The sequence below is a fragment of the Sus scrofa genome, chromosome 12, assembly GCF_054392235.1.
Source record: "Sus scrofa isolate SSC_HxYL_T2T_F1_AM1 chromosome 12, Sscrofa_HxYL_maternal_Yorkshire_Landrace_v2.0, whole genome shotgun sequence".
Taxonomy (NCBI): Eukaryota; Metazoa; Chordata; class Mammalia; order Artiodactyla; family Suidae; genus Sus; species Sus scrofa.
In genome coordinates this window covers 5,178,968-5,197,804 of record NC_139394.1, presented here as the reverse complement: position 1 = coordinate 5,197,804, position 18,837 = coordinate 5,178,968, and the positions used below count along the sequence as shown (strand labels likewise).

Genomic DNA, 18,837 nt, shown 5'->3' with positions numbered 1-18,837 from the left:
CCCAAACCGGCTTTTTTTTTTGTCTTTTTAGGGCCACACTTGCAGCACATGGAGGTTCCCAGGATAGGGGCCTGATCGGTGCTACAGCTGCCGGCCTACACCACAGCCCCAGCAACACCAGGTCCAAGCCTCGTCTGCGACCTACACCACAGCTCACGGCAACGCCGGGTCCTTAACCCACTGAGTGAGGCCAGGGATTGAACCTGCCACCTCATGGTTCCTAGTCGGATTCGTTTCCACTGTACCATGACGGGAACTCCCCAAACCAGTTCTTAATAGAACCCAGAATGACATGTACTTATATAAAAAATAGTCAAGCTAAGGGGAAAAAAAGGCAAAAGCAACAAACGGGTCTGCCTAAAACCTCAGGGTCCAGAAAAGAAAATTCATCACCAAAATAAAGACAAGACGTTTCGAGAAAAGCACCCCAAATAAAGAGGCACAAGGTTCATATCCCACTAGTCTTTCAACGAAGGCGGAGGCGTCCTCTGTCCCCGACCCTGTGCTGGGGTCCCAAGGTGGAGGACCTGGACCAAGGGGACAAAGACAGATCCAGGAGAGAAGATGCGATGCTGGCCCGCCCTCCAGGCCACTGTGCTGGAGAAAGAGCAGCTGTGAAAAAAGAGAAAGAGGCCTGGGGACACCAGGCTCCTTGCGAGTGGGACCGTGCAGCGAGGAACAGGGGCGGCAACAGGCCAAGATGTGGGCACAGCGCGCCCAGCAGAGGGGCCGTCGCCGTCCACTTGGAAACAGTGAATGAGCAGGAGACAGAGACGGGGTCGAGAGCCGTCAGGGGCTGGCCCATGCCGATCTGGATTTTGCTCCAAGGGTGAGGGAAAGCCACCGGAGGACTCGGCGGGGCCCTGGCTATCGTGTGACGAAAACAGTAGCAAAGCAAGAGTGGCTGCTTGGCGGGAGCCACTCTAGGTGTTTTTGAAAGAGTCGGGGCAAGCGACAGACCGTGGACAGCACGAGGGCAGAGGCGGCCGTGAGAAGCGGTCGGATTTGAGATGGATTATTGAATCAGAGTGCATGAGACGTGCTGGTGGATGTGATCAAAGATGGAGCAAGCGAGACGGGCAGCCCTCAGACCCCAAAGGGCCCTGGGTGATGGTTACAGAGCTGGGACGCCAGCCTACAAAAAGTGAAGCAGTAGCAAGAAACATATTTGCGTTTTGCAAGCATCGGGATGGAGGAGAAAAGGAGAGACTAGAAGAGGCAGGCAGTGAAGGTAGGCAGACCTGTCAAGAAGCCAGGTGAACAGCAGGAGAGGGAGCCGCGGAAGCCCGGGGCCGCAATCTTCATCAACCACCCTCCCCTTGTCTTTCATGAGCCCCGAACGCCAGCACTGAGTTAAGTCAGTTCACGCCTAGTGCTACGGCTGTCACCACTGTTACGGCTATTGCTCAAGGGACTGTCTCGCACATCTTCCAGTTTGTAAATCGGAAGCACATCTCCTGACTTGCCCTGGCAGTAGGTAAAATTTCTCAAGTCACCAAGAGAAGAGCGGTGAGTGTGGAGGCTGGTGAAGGGGGTCTGAGGATTGGTTACGACACACACGCCTCTTGTACCCACCCAGGAGTGCTTTCCGTTATCACCCATCAAACTGTCTTTCCCTCCGAATTCTTCACATTTTGAGCTCCCCAAACATCTATTCTGTCTTAATAATTTATCTCCTCAAGGAGTTCCCGTCATGGCGCAGTGGTTAACGAATCCAACTAGGAACCATGAGGTTGCGGGTTCGGTCCCTGGCATTGCTCAGTGGGTTAAGGATCCGGCGTTGCCGTGAGCTGTGGTGTAGGTCGCAGACGTGGCTCTGATCCCGCGTTGCTGTGGCTCTGGTGTAGGGTGGTGGCTACAGCTCCGATTCGACCCCTAGCCTGGGAACCTCCATATGCCGAGGCAGTGGCCCAAGAAATGGCAAAAAGACCAAAAAAAAAAAAAAAAAAAAAAAGATTTATCTCAAGCTCGTTATACCACAGTTAGGCCTTAGAAAGGGGAAAGCAAGCATGACTCATGGATCCAAGGCTTTCAACGCTGCAAAAAGAAATAAGTCCAAATTGTTTTACACACACACTTGTCTTCACAAGAAGTGAGGGCGTGATCATCGGAAGCCCACCGCCCTGCTAGGGGGCTGCCGAGGCAGCATGCCCAGGGCGCGGGCCAGCAACGATGTGCCCTCAAGCATTATCCTTAATGTTACAGTTTTTCCACGGAGACCCAGACAGCAGCGAAAAGTGGTGACCAACCCGGGGTGAGAGTCCACAAGAGACTGGAGGGGGAAAAAGGAGAGAGAAAAGGAACTCAAAGAGGGTTTTAACCTTAGTCATTACACTGCCATTGGCAGCAACATGGACAGACCTAGAGATTTTCATGCCAGGCGAGGTAAAAGCCAGAGAGAGAAAGACGAACACCACATACGATATGAAACGTGAGGAATCTAAAACAGGAGTTCCCATCGTGGCGCAGCAGAAACGAATCCAACCAGGAACCATGAGGTTGCGGGTTCGACCCCTGGCCTCGCTCCGTGGGTTAAGGATCCAGCGTTGTCGTGGGCTGTGGTGTAGGCCAGCAGCTGTAGCTCCCATTTGACCCCTAGCCTGGGAACCTCCACATGCCTCGGGTGCAGCCCTAAAAAGCAAAAAAAAAAAAAAAAAAAGAAAGACTTAAAAAAAAAAATTATGAGCATGGGGAGGAGTTCCTGTCACGGCTCGGAGGAAACGAATCTGACTGGTTCCCGAGGTGGCGCAGCAGTAAGGAACCTGACGAGGACCCATGAGAAGGCGTGTTCGATCCCTGGCCTCGCCAGTAGGTTAAAGGATCCCGTGTTGCTGTGGCTGTGGCGTAGGGAGGCAGGTGCAGCTCTGATTTGACTCCTAGCCTGGGAACTTCCATATGCTACAGGTTCAGCTCTTAAAAAAAAAAAAAAAAAAGAACATGGGAGTTCCCTGGTGGCTCAGCAGGTTAAAGATCTAGCATTGCCACTGCCGTGGCTTGGGTCAGTGCTGTGGTGTGGGCTTGCTGGGGAATTTCCGTATGCTCTGGGCACAGCCAAAAAAAAAATTAAGAAATAAAATGTCATTACTATCTAGAGCTGGATTGCTCTAAATGCCAGTTGATGACCTAGTGAGACAAAAGCGTAAAAAGAATTTCTTAAATGTAGCAAAATATAGACGAAAAAACTCACTGTCTACCTCTCTCTTTTTTTTATTGTAAAATGACAGGATATTTGCATTATCTTGGAAAAGAGGAAAGGAGACTTGAAGAAGGAGACAAGAGGTCAAGATTTAGAGGGACAGAGAGAATGACTTCTACCTCTACTGTGAAAAAGAAAAATGTGTCTCTTTTTTTTGGCTTTTTAGGGCGGCATCTGCAGCATATAGAGGTTCCCAGGCTAGGGGGAGAATCGGAGCTGCTCCTGCTGGCCTACACCACAGCCAGAGCCACAGCCACAGCAACGCAGGATCCGAGTCTGCAACCTACACCATGGCTCACAGCAACGCCAGATCCTTAACCCACTGAGAGAGGTCAGGGGTCGAACCCACAATCTCATGGTTCCTAGTGGATTCATTTCCGCTGTGGCACGACGGGAAATCAGAAAACCATTTCTGTATTAAACATGAGTAACATCTGCCTTTTAAAAACATGCTGGCTGATCAAACAATCTAAAGAACAAAGGGCAACTAAGAAATATGTTTAACCTACCTCCATTGGTCTCTTGATAAACCACAGACTTTCCCAGTTCAGCACCAAGACGCCTGGGGGGAAAAAAAGGGCAATTAAGAACGCTCTTCTTAGAAAAACTCCAATTCCCAAGAATGTGTTTAACAAAAAGATGAAAATATATACCAGCATTCTTTTACAAAAATCAACAATTTAGAAAATTTAATGTATTAAGAACTAAAAGTCAGAGTTCCCCTTGTGGCTCGGTGGAAACGAATTTGACTAGTATCCATGAGGTTACAGGTTCGATCCCTGGCCTTGCTCAGTGGGTGAAGGATCCAGCATTGCCATGAGCTGTGGTGTAGGGTGCCGATGTGGCTTGGATCTGGCATTGCTGTGGCTGTGGTGCAGGCCAGCAGCTATAGCTCCGATTTGACCCCTAGCCTGGGAACCTCCGTATGGCCTGTGGCCCTAAGACTGAAAATACGCTGTCACTCCACAGGCATCTCCAGGGCTCACCCTCCGGTAACACGCTGCCGCACTGGAAAGAGCCAACAACCAAAGAGCAATGTCTAGTCCTTTTGTTTTTTGAATAATTCTCTTAGAAAATCAAGGCCAAATATTTGGTTATTAGCCCAACTCCCAACACACAAGCCCAAGGTAAAGGCCCCGAGTGTCACAAGCACTGCAGACTTCAGAGCCAGTAACCAAGTGCAGTGTGAATCTTATCTGGATGCAGATGAGAACAGACCAAGTGTAAAAACCCGTCTCTGAGACGATCTGGGAAATGTGGACAAGGACCAGACACTGGATAGTGAGGAATTACTGGTGTGGTAGGTGTGTTTGTTTTTAGGTCTAATCAGTTGGCAACATCATCTGTTTCTCTGCCCAGAGGCCAGGGATCCAACTGGAGTCACAGACGTGACACAGCAGAGTCCGGAACCACTAGGAATGCCAGCATTACTTTTTTTCTTTTTAGGGCCGAACCAGCGGCTGGAGGCTGGAGGTTCCCGGGCTAGGGGGTCAAAGCAGAGCTGCAGCGACCGGCCTACCCCACAGCCACAGCTTCCAGAATCCGAGCCATGTCTGCGACTTATACCACAGCTCACCGCAACACCAGATCCTTAACCCACGGAGCAGGGCCAGGGATCAAACCTGTGTCCTCATGGATACTATCGGGTTCCTAACCTGCTTGGCCACAACGAGAACTCACAACATCACCATTTTTAGGACCGATATGATATGGATGGAATCTGTTTAAAAATACTCCAGCCAGGGCACACGATGGAATATTAGTCGGCCTGGAAAAGGAATGGAATTCTGGTACATGCTACGACACAGGCGAACCTTGATAGATTCTAAGTAAAACAAGTCAGACACAAACATACACATGTTGCAAGATTCCATTTATACAAGGTACCTAGAACAGGTCAATCCACACTCACAGAAAGTCGAACCGAGGTTCCCAGGGACTGGGGGGGGGGGTAGTGCTTAATGGGTATGGCGCCTCCTTGAAATGATGAAAAAATTCTGGAAATGAACAGCAGTGATGATTGCACAACGTTGCGAATGTCCTTAATGCCAGTGAATCGCACACTTAAAAGTGGTTAAAACTAGAGTTCCCGTCGTGGCGCATCGGAAATGAATCCAACTAGGAACCACGAGGTCTCAGGTTCAATCCCTGGCCTCACTCCGTGGGTTAAGGACCCGGCGTTGCCGTGAGCTGTGGTGTAGGTCGCAGACATGGCTCAGACCTGGTGTTGCTGAGCTGTGGTGTAGCAATGACACAGCTCGGATTCAACCCGTAGCCTGGGAACCGCCGTATGCTGTGGGTGTGGCCCTTAAAAAGAGAGAAAGAAAAGACAAAATAGAAAAACCAGACTTTTTTTTTTTTTTTTTTTTTTTTTTGTCTTTTTAGGGCCGCACCCACGACATATGAAGGTTCCCAGGCTAGGGGTCGAGTGGGAGCTGCAGCTGCTGGCCTACGCCACCGCCACAGCCACAGCATCGTGGGATCCGAGCCACGTCTTCCACCTACACCACAGCTCACGGCAACACGGGATCCTTAACCCACTGAGAGAGTCCAGGGATCGAACCTGCAACCTCATGGTTCTTAATTGGATTTGTTTCCTCTGAGCCACAACAGGAACTCTGAAAAACCAGGCTTTTCAAATGTGCCCTCCTCCCTCTGCTCCCTCCCAGCAAGGTCACTGTGATAAATCTGACCCAAAACAAACACAAGCTTTATATTTAAAATTAATATTTTCAGTTGGCCTCACAAAGAAAGACAAATAATCAGGGGTTAGAAATAGAAACGAGGTAGTAGATTGCAAAAAGGATTGTTTGTTTGTTTTACCCCCTTCTAATCTCACTTAAAACTCGGAAAAGAACAGAGGCCTTACAGAGAAAACATGACTCAAGTTTCACCTTTCTTCTCCACTGCCATCTAGAATTTTTAAATACATCCACGCAATTATTCATCAACTCTGCAAAATGCACAGAACGCTAATGTAAGTTGTTTAAAATGTGAAAATGACTTTAAAAGTTAAAAGACAAGCTTATTTTTAACTAGTTTATTTGCAGAGGATGCCTACGACCCTTCCTGGACATTAGTGCTCTGGAATTCTTCTCAGGAGCCAAGTGGAAAAGAGGCCATTTAGTACACATGTTTCGCTCAGAGGTCCACTAGGAGCCTTGGCTCTGCTGGAGGCCAGATCTACATGATTTTGCTCCTGCTCACAATGTTCTAGGCTCCGCAGATGAAATCATCCTTATTTTACCAAAGAATTTCAGGAAAACCAAATCTCTTGCCCAAGGCAAGACGGGGAGGGCGGACAGATGCCAAAGGCCACTGAAGGCTGTAGGCTTCCTCAGGTTAAAAAGACAGGGAGAGGCAAAGACTTTAGACTGAGGGCATCTGAAGCTGACTTACAAAAGACGCCTAGACCTGTCACCTGCATCACCATCTCAGACAAGTGTGCTTCCCTAGGGTTGCCAGTTCTGCCCTCCCCTGCGACTCTGCTTCTGCCGCCCACTCTGCCCCTCCAGGGCCTTCAACCTGCAAGGCCCTCCTGCCGCCACCAACTGCAACCGTCCTGTCCCCGGTGTTGCAACTAACTGCAAGCCGGCCTCCGTCTCCTGGGGGAGACTTGGGAGGGGCGATGGCCGGATTCAGAGGTCAATTCCAACCGCGGGAAAGGGAGCCAAACCCAGAGCCCCTCTTTGGCAGGCGCTCACTCAGGGGGCTACAGGATCCTGACCACCGCCCGGGAAGGGGAGGTGGCGGGGGTCGGGGGGAAGGAAAGCGAGCGGTCCAAGGACCCGGGGGTGGGGAGAAACCAGTAAGAGTCTTCCGAACGCTTTTCAGCTACAGAATTGGAGGGTGGGGGTACTTTCTGTCACCTCCGAGGGTTTGTCCAGCCCTGCAACGGCAGGATTCTGCGACTCCCTCCCCCAGGGACAGGGTGACGGGGCCAAATTAGCCCTCGCTCGGGTCAGGGGTACATAAGGGCGAAGAGGAGCAAGAGGGAGGGGCCCCTCGGGACACCCGCGGTCCGGGCCTCTTACTCGGTGATGCGCTTGGCCAGCTCGGTGCAGGCGGCCGTGGAGTTGGCCGAGAAGACTCGGTAGCCGGTGCGGGCAGCGTTCATGGCCGGGCGGGAGGCAGGGCAGGCTCGCGGGGCGCGGAAAGCGGAGGACACGGAGAGCGGGGGCAGCAGCAGCAGCTTCTTGGGCATCGTCCGGCCCGGCGCGCAGTTACAGCGGGCCCGCGCGGGACTGCACGGGGGAGCGGTTGCGAGGAGGCGGCCGCGAGGCCCGGCTGGGCACCGGCACAGGAGCGGAGAGGCCCGAGACCCCTACCCGCCTCGTCCCAAAGGCCACCGGGGTTCTGGCTCCCCCGGAGCTTGTTGAGACCTGCGCCGCAACCACCTCCAAACCTGTGGCCCGGGCACCGCCCCCTCCGGGCATCTGAAAGGCGCGGCTAGAGCGCCGCACAGTCGCCATCTTAGATGAGGGCAGGGCGGTGGGCAACTTTCTAAAAGCTTGTTTTTCCGAGAGAAGCATCGCAGAGCTTCCCGCCGCTAGATTTTGTCGCTCCATAAGAGCTCTTCTTCTCTCACGTTCTTGGGCAGTGCAGCCTGACTTGGTGGCGGTGCCAGCCTTTTCAACTTTTCTGCCAGGACCCAAAATGTCGGCCTTCGCCGTCGCAGACGATCTAGCCCTACGCCTCTATGGTAATTCAGCGCTAGGGCCCTGCGAGGCGCATGCGCTCGGCTGGAATTGATTTGAAAATTGGAGGGCGGGGTGATTCACGCCGGTTACCTGCGATACTAAAATGCCCAAAAGGTGTTCTACTCCTGGACGTGATCTTTATTGCCCGAACAGACCCCAGCCTTGCATCTGCAGATAAGGCAAGGCTCCCTGAATGACTCAAGGCACTTCTGCCAGTCTTTGCTTAGCTCTCCATCAGGAGAGCCTTGCTTCCTCCGCTTCCACGTGCTTGCGTCCCTCGAAGACCCACTCGTGTAACATCTGTTCATTAAATCTTTTTAGATACCGCAGCCACAGTAAGCCGCTTTCACCTGCCGAACGGTACCATGCAGGGTACCGTGGATCGTTGCTTCTATTTTTATTTAGCTTTGTGAACGTCTGTCTTCCCAACTAGAATATAAGTCCTCTAGGGCAAGATCACACAATATCACGTGGTACTTCGTATTTCCCAGTGCCCAGATCGGTGTTAGGGGTTCCAGAGGTATGCAATCAATACTTATTAAGATCCAAGATGCAAGTGAAGGGCAGGAAGCGTCTGGGTCAGCTGCCATCTGCTGTTGCAGGATTAGGGCGAGGGGGCTGCTCTCTAGCTTCTCACACTGACAGTATCATCTTCTGAGGACTCTGCCTGTTGCGACATTGGGCCTGAGGGAGCAATTGTCTGTGATTCCTGTGTCCTGAAGCTTCACAAGCCTGAAGCTTTAGGATTTGGAAATTGAACTGCCCTAGCCTGTAGCAGCTTGACGCACATTCCAGCTGGCTCTCTAGAATGACTGACCCTCCCAAATCCTCTCTCCTAGGATAGGAAGGGACGTACCCATGGATTATAGGGTAAATAGCCTAGGCCAAATTATTTAACTGTACACAGGTTCAGCCTATGGGCCCAGCCATAGGCTGTGTTACCTTCTAAAATGTAAGGAGGAGTTCCCGTCGTGGCTCAGCAGAAAAGAATCTGACCAGCATCCATGAGGACGCAGGTTCCATCTCTGGCCTTGCTCAGTGGCTTAAAGATTCAGCGTTGCCATGAGCCATGGTGTCGGCTGTAGACGAGGCTTGGATCCTGCGTTGCTGGGGCTGTGGTGTAGGCCAGCAGCTACATGTCCAATTTGACCCCTGTCCTGGGACCCTCCATATGCCGTGGGTGGGTGCAGCCTAAAATAAAATAGTATAAAATGTAGGGAAACCTCTTCCCTTCACATTCGTCCTATGTGTATCCCACAGAACCCCTCCAACCTTAATACAGCCCAAACCAAACCCATCTGCATTTCGTCAATTCTCCCCAGCTGCCCTCCCCGTCTCTTCCCTCTATGGCTGAACATAACCTTGGGGTTCCCAATCTGTAAAGCCCTGGAGAATCCCTTCCTCTTTCCCTCACTTTCTCCATCACACGCTAACGCTGACTGAGCACCCACTGTTGGCCAGCCCCATGTGAAGTGTTTGGAATACTTTAGAGAAAACAACAACAACAACAAGGAAGGCCTTGGTGGCTCCTCAGGTTAAGGGTCTGGCGTTGTCCCTGCTGTGGTGCAGGCTCAAACCCTGGCCCTGGAACTTCACTTCACTTTGGCATGCCGTGGCTGTGGCCAAAAAAAAAATTCCTACCATAGAGAGGGGTTTTAAAAATACACTTAATGGAGTAGTGGAGTTCCCGTTGTGGTGCAGCAGAAACGAATCTGACTGGGAACCACGAGGGTTGTGGGTTTGATCCCTGGTCTCACTCAGCGGGCCAAGGATCTGGCATTGCCGTGAGCTGTGGTGTAGGTCGCAGATGCAGCTCAGATCCTGCATTGCGTGGCTATGGTGTAGGCCGGCTGCTACAGCTCCGATTAGAGCCCCAGCCTGGGAACCTCTCTATGCCATGGGTGCAGCCCTGAAAAGACGAAAAAAAAAAAAAAATACACATCATGATACGAAGTTTACTCAATTTATTTATTTTTATAATGATTTTTATTTTTTCCATTATATCCGGTTTACAGTGTTCTGTCAATGGTCTACTGTACAGAAAGGTGACCCAGTCACACGTACATGTGTACATTCCTTTTTCTCACATTATCAGGCTCCATCATAAGTGACCAGACACAGTTCCCAGTGCTACACAGCAGGATCTCATTGCTTATCCATAATTTACTCAATTTATAGTTTTTTGTTTGTTTGTTTTTTGTCTTTTTTCCTTTTAGGGCTGCACCTGTGGCATAGGGAGGTTCCCAGACTAGGGGTCCAATTGGAGCTGTAGCCGCTGGCCTACACCAGAGTCACAGCAACACCAGATCCGAGCTGCGTCTGCAATCTACACCACAGCTCACTTCAACACCGGATCCTTAACCCACTGAGCAAGGCCAGGGATCGAACCCACAACCCTGTGGTTCCTAGTCAGATTCGTTTCTGCTGCGCCACGACGGGAACTCCCAATTTATAGTATTTTAAAGGTATATTTGTTTCCTGTTGCTGCAGTAACATATTACAACAAACTTGGTGGCTTAAAACAACACACATTTATGATCTTACAGTTCAGAGGTCAGAAATCCTAAAAGCAAGGTGGTGGTGGGCTGATTTCCTTCCAGAGTTTCTGGAGGAGGCTCCGTTTCCCTGCCTTTTCCTCTCTCTGGAGCCACTTCTCTCCTTGGCGGGGCGTCTCCATCCTCCGTCTTCAAAACCAGCTGCAGAGCATCTTCAAAGTTCTCAGATCTTTGCTTCGGTTCACGTGACTTTCACCAACGTCTGCTCCCCTCCCCCGCCTCCCTCTCATGAAGATCTTGCGATTATATTGCACTCAACTGGATAATCCAGTTAGTCTCCCCATCCCAAGGACCTAAACCCATCTCACCTGTAAAGTCGCTTTTACCGAGTAAGGTAATCAACCTGCAGGCTCAGGATAATGGAAGAAGTGTTCACTGGCGTTCCTGTCACGGCTCCGCAGAAAGGAATCTGACCAGGGGAGTTCCCGTCGTGGCTCAGTGACCGGATCCGACAAGGAACCATGAGGTTGCGGGTTCGATCCCTGGCCTCGCTCAGGGGGTTAAGGATCCGGCGTTGCCCTGAGCTGTGGTGTAGGTTGCAGCTTGGATCCTGAGTTGCTGTGGCTCTGGCCATAGGCGGGTGGCTACAGCTCCGATTGGACTCCTAGCCTGGGAACCTCCATATGCCAAGGGAGCGGCCCAAGAAATGGCAAAAAGACAAAAAAAAAAGAAAGAAAGAAGGAAAGAAAGAAAGGAAGAAAGAAAGAAGGAAAGAAAGAAAAGAAAGAAAGAAAGAAAGAGAAAGAAAGAAAGAAAGAAAGAAAGAGAAAGAAAGAAAGAAAGAAAGAAAGAAAGAAAGAAAGAAAGAAAGAAAGAAAGAAAGAAAGGAATCTGACTAGTATCCATGAGGACGCAGGTTCAATCCCTGGCCTCGCTCAGTGGATTAAGGATCCAGCGTTGCCCTGAGCTGTGGTGTAGGTCGCAGACACGGCTCAGATCTGGTATTGCTATGGCTGTGGTGTAGGCCAGGAGCTGTAGCTCCGATTCGACCCCTATCCTGGGAACCTCCATCTGCCATGGGTGGGGGCCTAAAAAGACAAAAAAAAAAAAAAAAAAAAGAAAGAAAAGAAAAGAAAAAAAAAGAAAAAGAAATAAAGAAATGTTCCCATATTAAAATATGGGAAGTTATTCTATTTCCTGTAACTCTACACAGGAGTTATCTTGAATTTTACGCTAAAACAGCCTGGTTTATGGTCTACCGAACATACGCTGCACATCTGCTTGAACTATTCCAGAGAAGGGCGCACTGACCAGAAGGAAAGCCTGCCCATGTTGAAAGAGATTAAATGCCTCCCTTCCAGGGACGCCAGCGCTGCTCCTCCTCTGATGCTGAGACTCCCTTCCTGGGTGCCAAGGCCATACGGACTCGAAGTGTTTGTGCTGCTCTGTTTTTTGGGTTTTGTTTGTTTTAAACCTTGAAGGAATGTAGCCCTGACTTGTTGGATGTTCTTTGTTCTGAGAAGATATAAAACTGTGTATCTTAGAGAAATCTGGGAGGCTGTGTTCCAGCCTGTAGTCCTTGGTTTGGCTCCAATAAAACTCTCTTCTATTCCTGTTACAGATTGTTTATTGATGGTTTTCACTGACAAGGGGGTCAGGATGTCACCATCTTTGGGGGACGGTTCGTCTTCCTACCACCGAAGGAAAAAAATTGGAGAAAGGAGTTCCAATTGTGGCTCAGTGGGTTAAGAACTGGACAGAGCATCCAGGAGGGTGCGAGTTCGATCCCTGGCCTCGCTCAGTGGATTAAGGAGCCAGCATTGCTGAAAGCTGTGGCATAGGTCACAGATGTGGCTTGGATCGGGGTTGCCATGGCTGTGGCTGCATCTTCCATTCAACCCCTAGCCCAGGAATGTCCATGTGCCTCAGACGCAGCCATATAGAGAAAAAAAAAAAGAGCAGAGGAAGAGGGTTCTAGAGTGAGCTAACCATCCAGCATTCCACCTTCTGAAACCTCTGGGAGCCCTCCCACTTTCTCCACTGCCGAAGGTCTCTCACTGGGGTAGCTGGGGTCTCCTTGCTGGGTTCTGTCCTCAGTCGCCTGCCCCTCATCTACCTGACGTGAGAATTACCTGGAGGACCAGAGTCTGTGCTTCTGATGATTATGACTCAACAAGTTCGGGCAACACTTTGTGATCCACTGTCCACGTGAAGCAGCATACAGATCTGAGAGTGACTCCCCTCGAGAACTATCAGTGACTCCCTATCACTTTCATCTTTTGTGTCTGTGTGTCTTTTTGTCTTTTTAGGGCCACTCCTGCGGCATATGGAGGTTCCCAGGCTAGGGGTTGAATCGGAGCTGTAGCCACCGGCCTACGCCAGAGCCACAGCAACGCGGGATCCAAGCTGAGTCTGCAACCTACACCACAGCTCTCAGCAACACCGGATCCTTAACCCACTGAGCAAGGCCAGGGATGGAACCCGAAACCCCGTGGTTCCTAGTCAGATTCGTTAACCACTGAGCCATGATGGGAACTCCCATTTTTAAAATTTTTTATTTATTTATTTTTTTGCTTTTTAGGGCTGCACCCATGGCATATGGAAGTACCCAGGCTAGGGGTTGAATTGGAGCCACAGCTGATGGCCTACACCACAGCCACAGCAACTCAGGATCTGAGCTGTATCTGCAACCTACACCACATCTCACGGCAACGCCAGATCCTTGACCCACTGAATGAGGCCAGGGATCCAACCCGCGTCCTCAGGGATACTAATCGGGTTCGTTTCTGCTGCACCACATCGGGAACTCCTCCCCGTCACTTTTAGACTAGAGACAAGCCTTCACACAATCGGAAGGCCTTGCCTTGTGATCTGGTTCCTACCTATGTTTTCAGCCTCATGCCTCACATTCTCCCCTTCGGCATCGACCTGATGGGTTTCTTTCTGTCCTGCACTGGCCCTGTGCCCTGCTGCCCCAGAGCCTTCGCACGTGCTGTTCCTTCTACTGGGAAGCTCCTTCCCGTCTCAGCACCCAGTCCACTCTCATTTATCCTCAGCGCTGGACAGCCTTCTCTGACCTCTCTGAGGAGAGCAAAGGCCCCTGGAGTTGGCTCTCCCCTCAGTCTGTTCTCCTGTCTTATCCACTGGTCGTACTTGCCCATTTGTATTTTGTCAGGACCACCAATCGTGACCCCGCATCCAGGCTCTCTCCTCCTCAGTACTAGAGTCAGCGCCGCGAGTGTCATATCCCAGCCTCCCTTGCAGATGGTGCAGGCAGGTGGCCACATCTGGCCAAGGGAATAAGAACAGGAGTGCCGTGTGCACCGCCCAGGCATCTCCTGCCCCAGATCTTCCACTGCCAGGAAATGACAACCACTGGAGCATCCCCTGTGGACCCAGAGACCGAGGCCATGTGTTGAGCACAACGGGGTCAACTTACCTCCTGGGTCAGTGGCTGACCTCAGGAAACAGAGCTGCCCTGCCAGCCCTGGGCCACCTACCTCTGCTCTGTCACACAGGAAGGACTGTAAGCTGGGGACTTAGGGCATTCTAGCCAGTCCCCCAACTGGTCCCTATTTGTTGGGTGATTATGTATTTATCTCCCACTGGACTGTTAATTCTAAAAGGCAGGGACCGACTCCGTGTTTGTCCTTGCATCTCTGGACTAGACAGACCTGGTGGGGCCAGCCCATCTCATTCTGGGGAGTCTCTGCTGAGAAATTACAATTTTTTTCTCTTTCTTTGTCTTTCTTTTTTTAGGGCCGCACCCATGGCATATGGAAGTTTCCAGGCTAGGGGTCGAATTGGAGCTGCAGCTGTCGGCCTACACCACAGCCATGGCAACGCCAGATCCAAGGTGCATCTGCAAACTATGCTGCATCTGACGGCAACACTGGATCCTTAACCCACTGAGGGAGGGCCAAGGATTGAACCTGTGTCCTCATGGATACTACTCATATTCTTAATCCACTGAGCCACAATAAGAACTCTGAGAAATCACAAACCTGAAGATTGGAAGTACTCACCTTTGCAAAGGCTCCCTGTCTATGTTCCTACAAACTTCCTTATTTCTCCAACGATAAGAGAGGGAGGAAGGGCCATATAACAAATTGCGATAACCATTTGGGGTCCTTCTTATGAGAAACAGCTGCTCCCCCAGACCTGCTCAGGCGTGCAGCGAGGAAGCTGAGATTGAAGGGTCCTCAGGCTAGAGGCAAATGTAATCTCAGCCTGGAATCCAGAACTCCAGAGCCGTGCTCAGTTTTAATGGGAAGCTTCAGAAAAAATGAACACGGGGATTGCATAGTTAGAAGTTTTCCCAGTTGAAGACCTATGTATAATCACCTGTGTGGCGCAGGGTGGCTTCCAAAATAGATGCGGGAGAAGCAATCCTACAGGCCTAGAGGCTGCCCTGCCGCCAGGCGTGGAGTGAGGTTCTGCTTGCATGTGTCCAGGGAGGGATACAGCCAACAGCTGTTGGTCTCTTATTTCTGGCAGGGGTCTTTCAACAGGTCTCATTCTCAAGTTCTTCGACACTGGCTTCCTAGATAGACCTATACCACGTTGGTTCTGTTTCTCCTTTGGGGAACCCCAACTAAACTAATAGAGGGTCCGACGTGACCCTGCTCCTTTTGTTAAAAAAAAAAAAAATCGGTATTTTTTTGCAGTTTGAAATAAGACGTCTCATGACCTATTTCAGTTTTTTTTGGTTTTTTTTTTTCCACAATGTTTCTCTATGAGAACAGGCTGATCCTTGAGGATCCAGACCTGCTGGATGTTTCCTGCAGAAACAAACCCAGCTCTGCTCAGCACAAAGGGGCATTTTCCATATTCAGCCCGATTTCAGATTTCAAGTTTTTTAAAAAATGGTCCTGTTGTTCACCGGGCTGCAGGTTCAGCACGAATTATGGAAACATAATCTCATCTGTTCTAGAAACTAGGAGACAAAGCTTTGGCATGAAGAACTGTTTGAGAACAGGCCCCACAAGACAAAGAGGGGTGTGTTTGGAATTGCTCAGCCTTGTCACTGGGGGATGAATTCTTTGGAAGACAAGGTCGGACTTTGCAACAGAGGAGAACATTCTAGGCAACAATTCAGAAGCATTATCTCCACCTTGCATCGCTCTGACTTGAGCTTTGGAAAAATAGGAGACTTTCCCCTGGTTTCGTTCCCTGAACAGGCCTAAGCAAGCTGAGACTGAATGATCTTTCTTTCTAAAAATAATACCGACTTGGATCTCTAAGCTGCTTCTCTCCATAGGATGCTAGAAACCATGCTGGGGGCGAGGGCAAGATACTGGGCAGACGGAGCCAAGCACCCCGGGAGTGACCCTCCCCAACTTCAGCAAGGACGGTGGTAGGGGAGCAGCTGCTGTGACAGCCGCTGGAAAATTTGAAGTGGACTCTCGATGCAGAGTCTCAGGAGGACAGAACCTTCTCTGCCATGGGCTTTTCAGGAACTCTGGGTGGAGGCCTTTGGAAGCATTTCGGGGCATCACAAATCACCATACTTGGCTGAAGACTGGTTCAAGGTGAGACCACAGTGCCTTCTAGTGCTGCCCTCCCGGGTCCTGCAGAAGCTCCTGCCAAACAGGAGCCTCATCTCCAGGTTTATAACAGCACTGGCAAGGAAGGCTCATGAAGACACGGATGGAGGAAAAAGGGGGAGTAGGGGCTGCAAAGGTGGGAGGTACACATGAAGGAGACTGGTTACATCGTGGCCCAAAGAATGCAGAACGTCACAAGGTTCCTGGCTCAGGCGAGCCAGATCTGTCAAGTTCAAGGGGATCCAGGCTCTCGACCAGTGAGAACCCCCACACGATACAAACGTCCCACAATAGTATAGCCCATCCACACACCGGGACACTCGGAGTGGCTGCAGGAAGTGTAGACGTGAGTGCTGGCTCAGGAGCCTGGCTCTTGAAGGCAACTCTTACCAGCCGTGTGACCCTAAGCCAGCAATTACATCTTCGTTGGCCTCCATTTTCTCCCCTGTAAAGTGGGGGCAATAACAATTGTTACCTAGAAGGGTTTTCTCAGAGTTAAGTGAGTTAATACATGTTGAGCAGTTAGAACAGGAACAGGGCAGGGCATGTATGAACTATTTGGTAAAGGGGGATGGGAACTGTTGTCCATATTTATTAGTCAAAGGCAACCAGGAAAACAAACCATATTCTTTTTTTTTTTTTTTTTGTCTTTTCAGGGCCGCACCTGCACCATATGGAGGTTCCCAGGCTAGGGATCCGATCTGAGCTGGGGCCGCTGGCCTACGCCACAGCCACAGCAGCTCAGGGTCCAAGCTGCGTCTGTGACCTACACCACAGCTCAGGGCAAAGCCAGATCCTTAACCCACTGAGCAAGGCCAGGGATCGAACCCACAACCTCATGGTTCCTAGTCGGATTCGTTTCCGCTGTACCACAATGGGAACTCCCAAACCATATATATATATATTTTTTTTTTTTTTCCCCGTCCTTTTAGGGCCGAACCAGTGGCATATGGAGGTTCCCAGGCTAGGGATCAAGTTGGAGCTGCAGCCACCCACCTACACCACAGCCATAGCAACTTGGCATCCAACCTGCAACTGCGACCTACATCACAGCTCATGGCAATGCCAGATCCTTAACTCACTGAGCGAGGCCAGCGATTGAACCTTAGTCCTCATGGATCCTAAGTGGGTACCACAGGATGGATGGCCAGAAAGGTGACACCCGGGAACCACAGGAAGCAGCTGCCCCACCCCACCCTCACCCCCACCCCTGCCGGGGAGCCCAGGGGACAGGTGGGGTTATAGGGTCTAAGAGGCCTGGAGGAGGGTGTCCCATGGAGCTGAGACTCAGATGTCTGGCAAGAGGGCACTGCGGTATTTCTGAGAGGCACAGGGGCTGGTTCTGGGAGCGCAGGGACACCGGAGCCTGGAACCAAACGTCGCCATTGCCAGGGGGATGCTCGGGAGACCAGGGAGCAGACAGAAAGCGGCGGCCCCCTCCTCCTCCAGCGGCGCGGGCCCCTCTAGCGCCCCTGGCGGCAGAGGCTGGAAGGGAGCAGCCGCCCCGTGGGATCACGGAGCTGGGTAAGGTCCCCACTCTCGAGGCTGCCCGGTCTCTCCTTCCCTACACCCTCGGAACAGCGGACAGGAGGAGGAACAGGGTGCGGTGCTCAAGGCCAGAGGTTTTAAAGCAAGCCTGAATGACAGTGTGGCCGCAGGAGGGAAAAACAGGACAGACTGGCACGTGGATTTTAGAAGGGGGCGGTGGTCCTGCCGGCCGCTGGGGCATGGGGGCTGGGGTCAGACAAGGATGAAAATCATTCTGGTTTGCAGAGAGATTGTGGCAGGGGTCCAACTCCCAGATCTCAAGGTTCTCCACGTTCTCAGAACTTGAAGCCAAGAAGACTGTGACCCTGGACGACACGTCCCAGAGGAGGAGGGGATGGGACCTCAGGGGAAGATTCAGAGAGGCTCAGACCCCTGAGGGCTTTGCAGGAGGAGGGGAGGTGGTTTGGAGGCTGCAATGGGGCCGGGGGTGAGGGTGGGATGGAAGGGGTGGCTGGAGGCAGGGCTCGGTGAGGAGGCAGCTCTGGAGTCAGACCTGGACTCAGTCCTGTTCTGCTGATTCCCCTGGGGGAGGCCCTCTGCCTGCACCTGTTCTTCAGCTGCGGAACAGCGAGCACGGTAATACCTACCTACGTGGTGGGAGGGGAGAGGACTAAAGGAGCTGGGTGTGTGTGACGAGGCGGTGGAGGGGCCCGTGGGATCGCCCCTGCTTTCCAAGAAGTGCCAGAGCCCACTCTCAAGAATAAAACGCACCCACATCTGAGTTCAGAGAACTCCAACCTGAGGATAGGCTGGGAGATGCCACGCAGCACTGGCTCCATAAATCCTGTGTGTAATCAAGAATCTGGCTGGCTTTTGTATGGTTCCTGGGAGGCTCCTCCCTTTTTTTTTTTTTTTCTTTTCTTTTTCATTTGATCTTTTCAGGGCTGCACCCACGGCATATGAAGGTTCCCAGGCTAGGGGTCGAATCAAAGCTGTAGCTGCCAGCCTACACAGCCACAGCCAGGCCAGATCCGAGCCGTGTGTACGACCTACACCACAGCTCACGGCAATGCTGGATCCCTAACTGAGAGGGGCCAGGGATCGAACCTGCGTCCTCATGGATACTAGCGGTGTTCATTACTGCTGAGCCACAATGGGAACTCCTGCGAAATTCTTTCTAAATCCTTGGAATTTCCTGAATGATTGGAGGGTCAGTTATTCATGGTGGACCCTCTAAATCTACCCAGTCATTTAGGATAAACCAAATGATATTAGCTCAGCCTCTGGGGATTGGAGCAGAGCTGGAAACTGAGTTCAATCAGTGGTCAATGACTCAATCAATTGCACCCATATAATGAGACCCCAGTAAAAACTCTAGACACCAGGAGTTCTTTGGTGGTGCAGTGTGTCAG

At 51.2% G+C, this 18,837-nt stretch overlaps 1 protein-coding gene across 2 annotated transcripts in view; it reads right to left on the bottom strand.

Moving 5' to 3' along the window:
* The window catches only part of PRPSAP1 (phosphoribosyl pyrophosphate synthetase associated protein 1), a 30,353-nt gene extending 22,730 nt beyond the window's left edge, over positions 1–7,623 (bottom strand). For both annotated transcript variants that reach the window (XM_003131174.4, XM_005656921.4), the window contains exons 1-2: positions 7,231–7,623; positions 3,706–3,758 (exon numbers count right to left, since the gene is read on the bottom strand). In XM_003131174.4, coding sequence (XP_003131222.1) covers positions 3,706–3,758; positions 7,231–7,400 — 223 coding nt within the window. In that variant the 5' untranslated portion in view covers positions 7,401–7,623. The remainder of the gene's footprint in view (positions 1–3,705; positions 3,759–7,230) is intronic.
* Between the last annotated feature and the right edge of the window lie 11,214 nt (positions 7,624–18,837).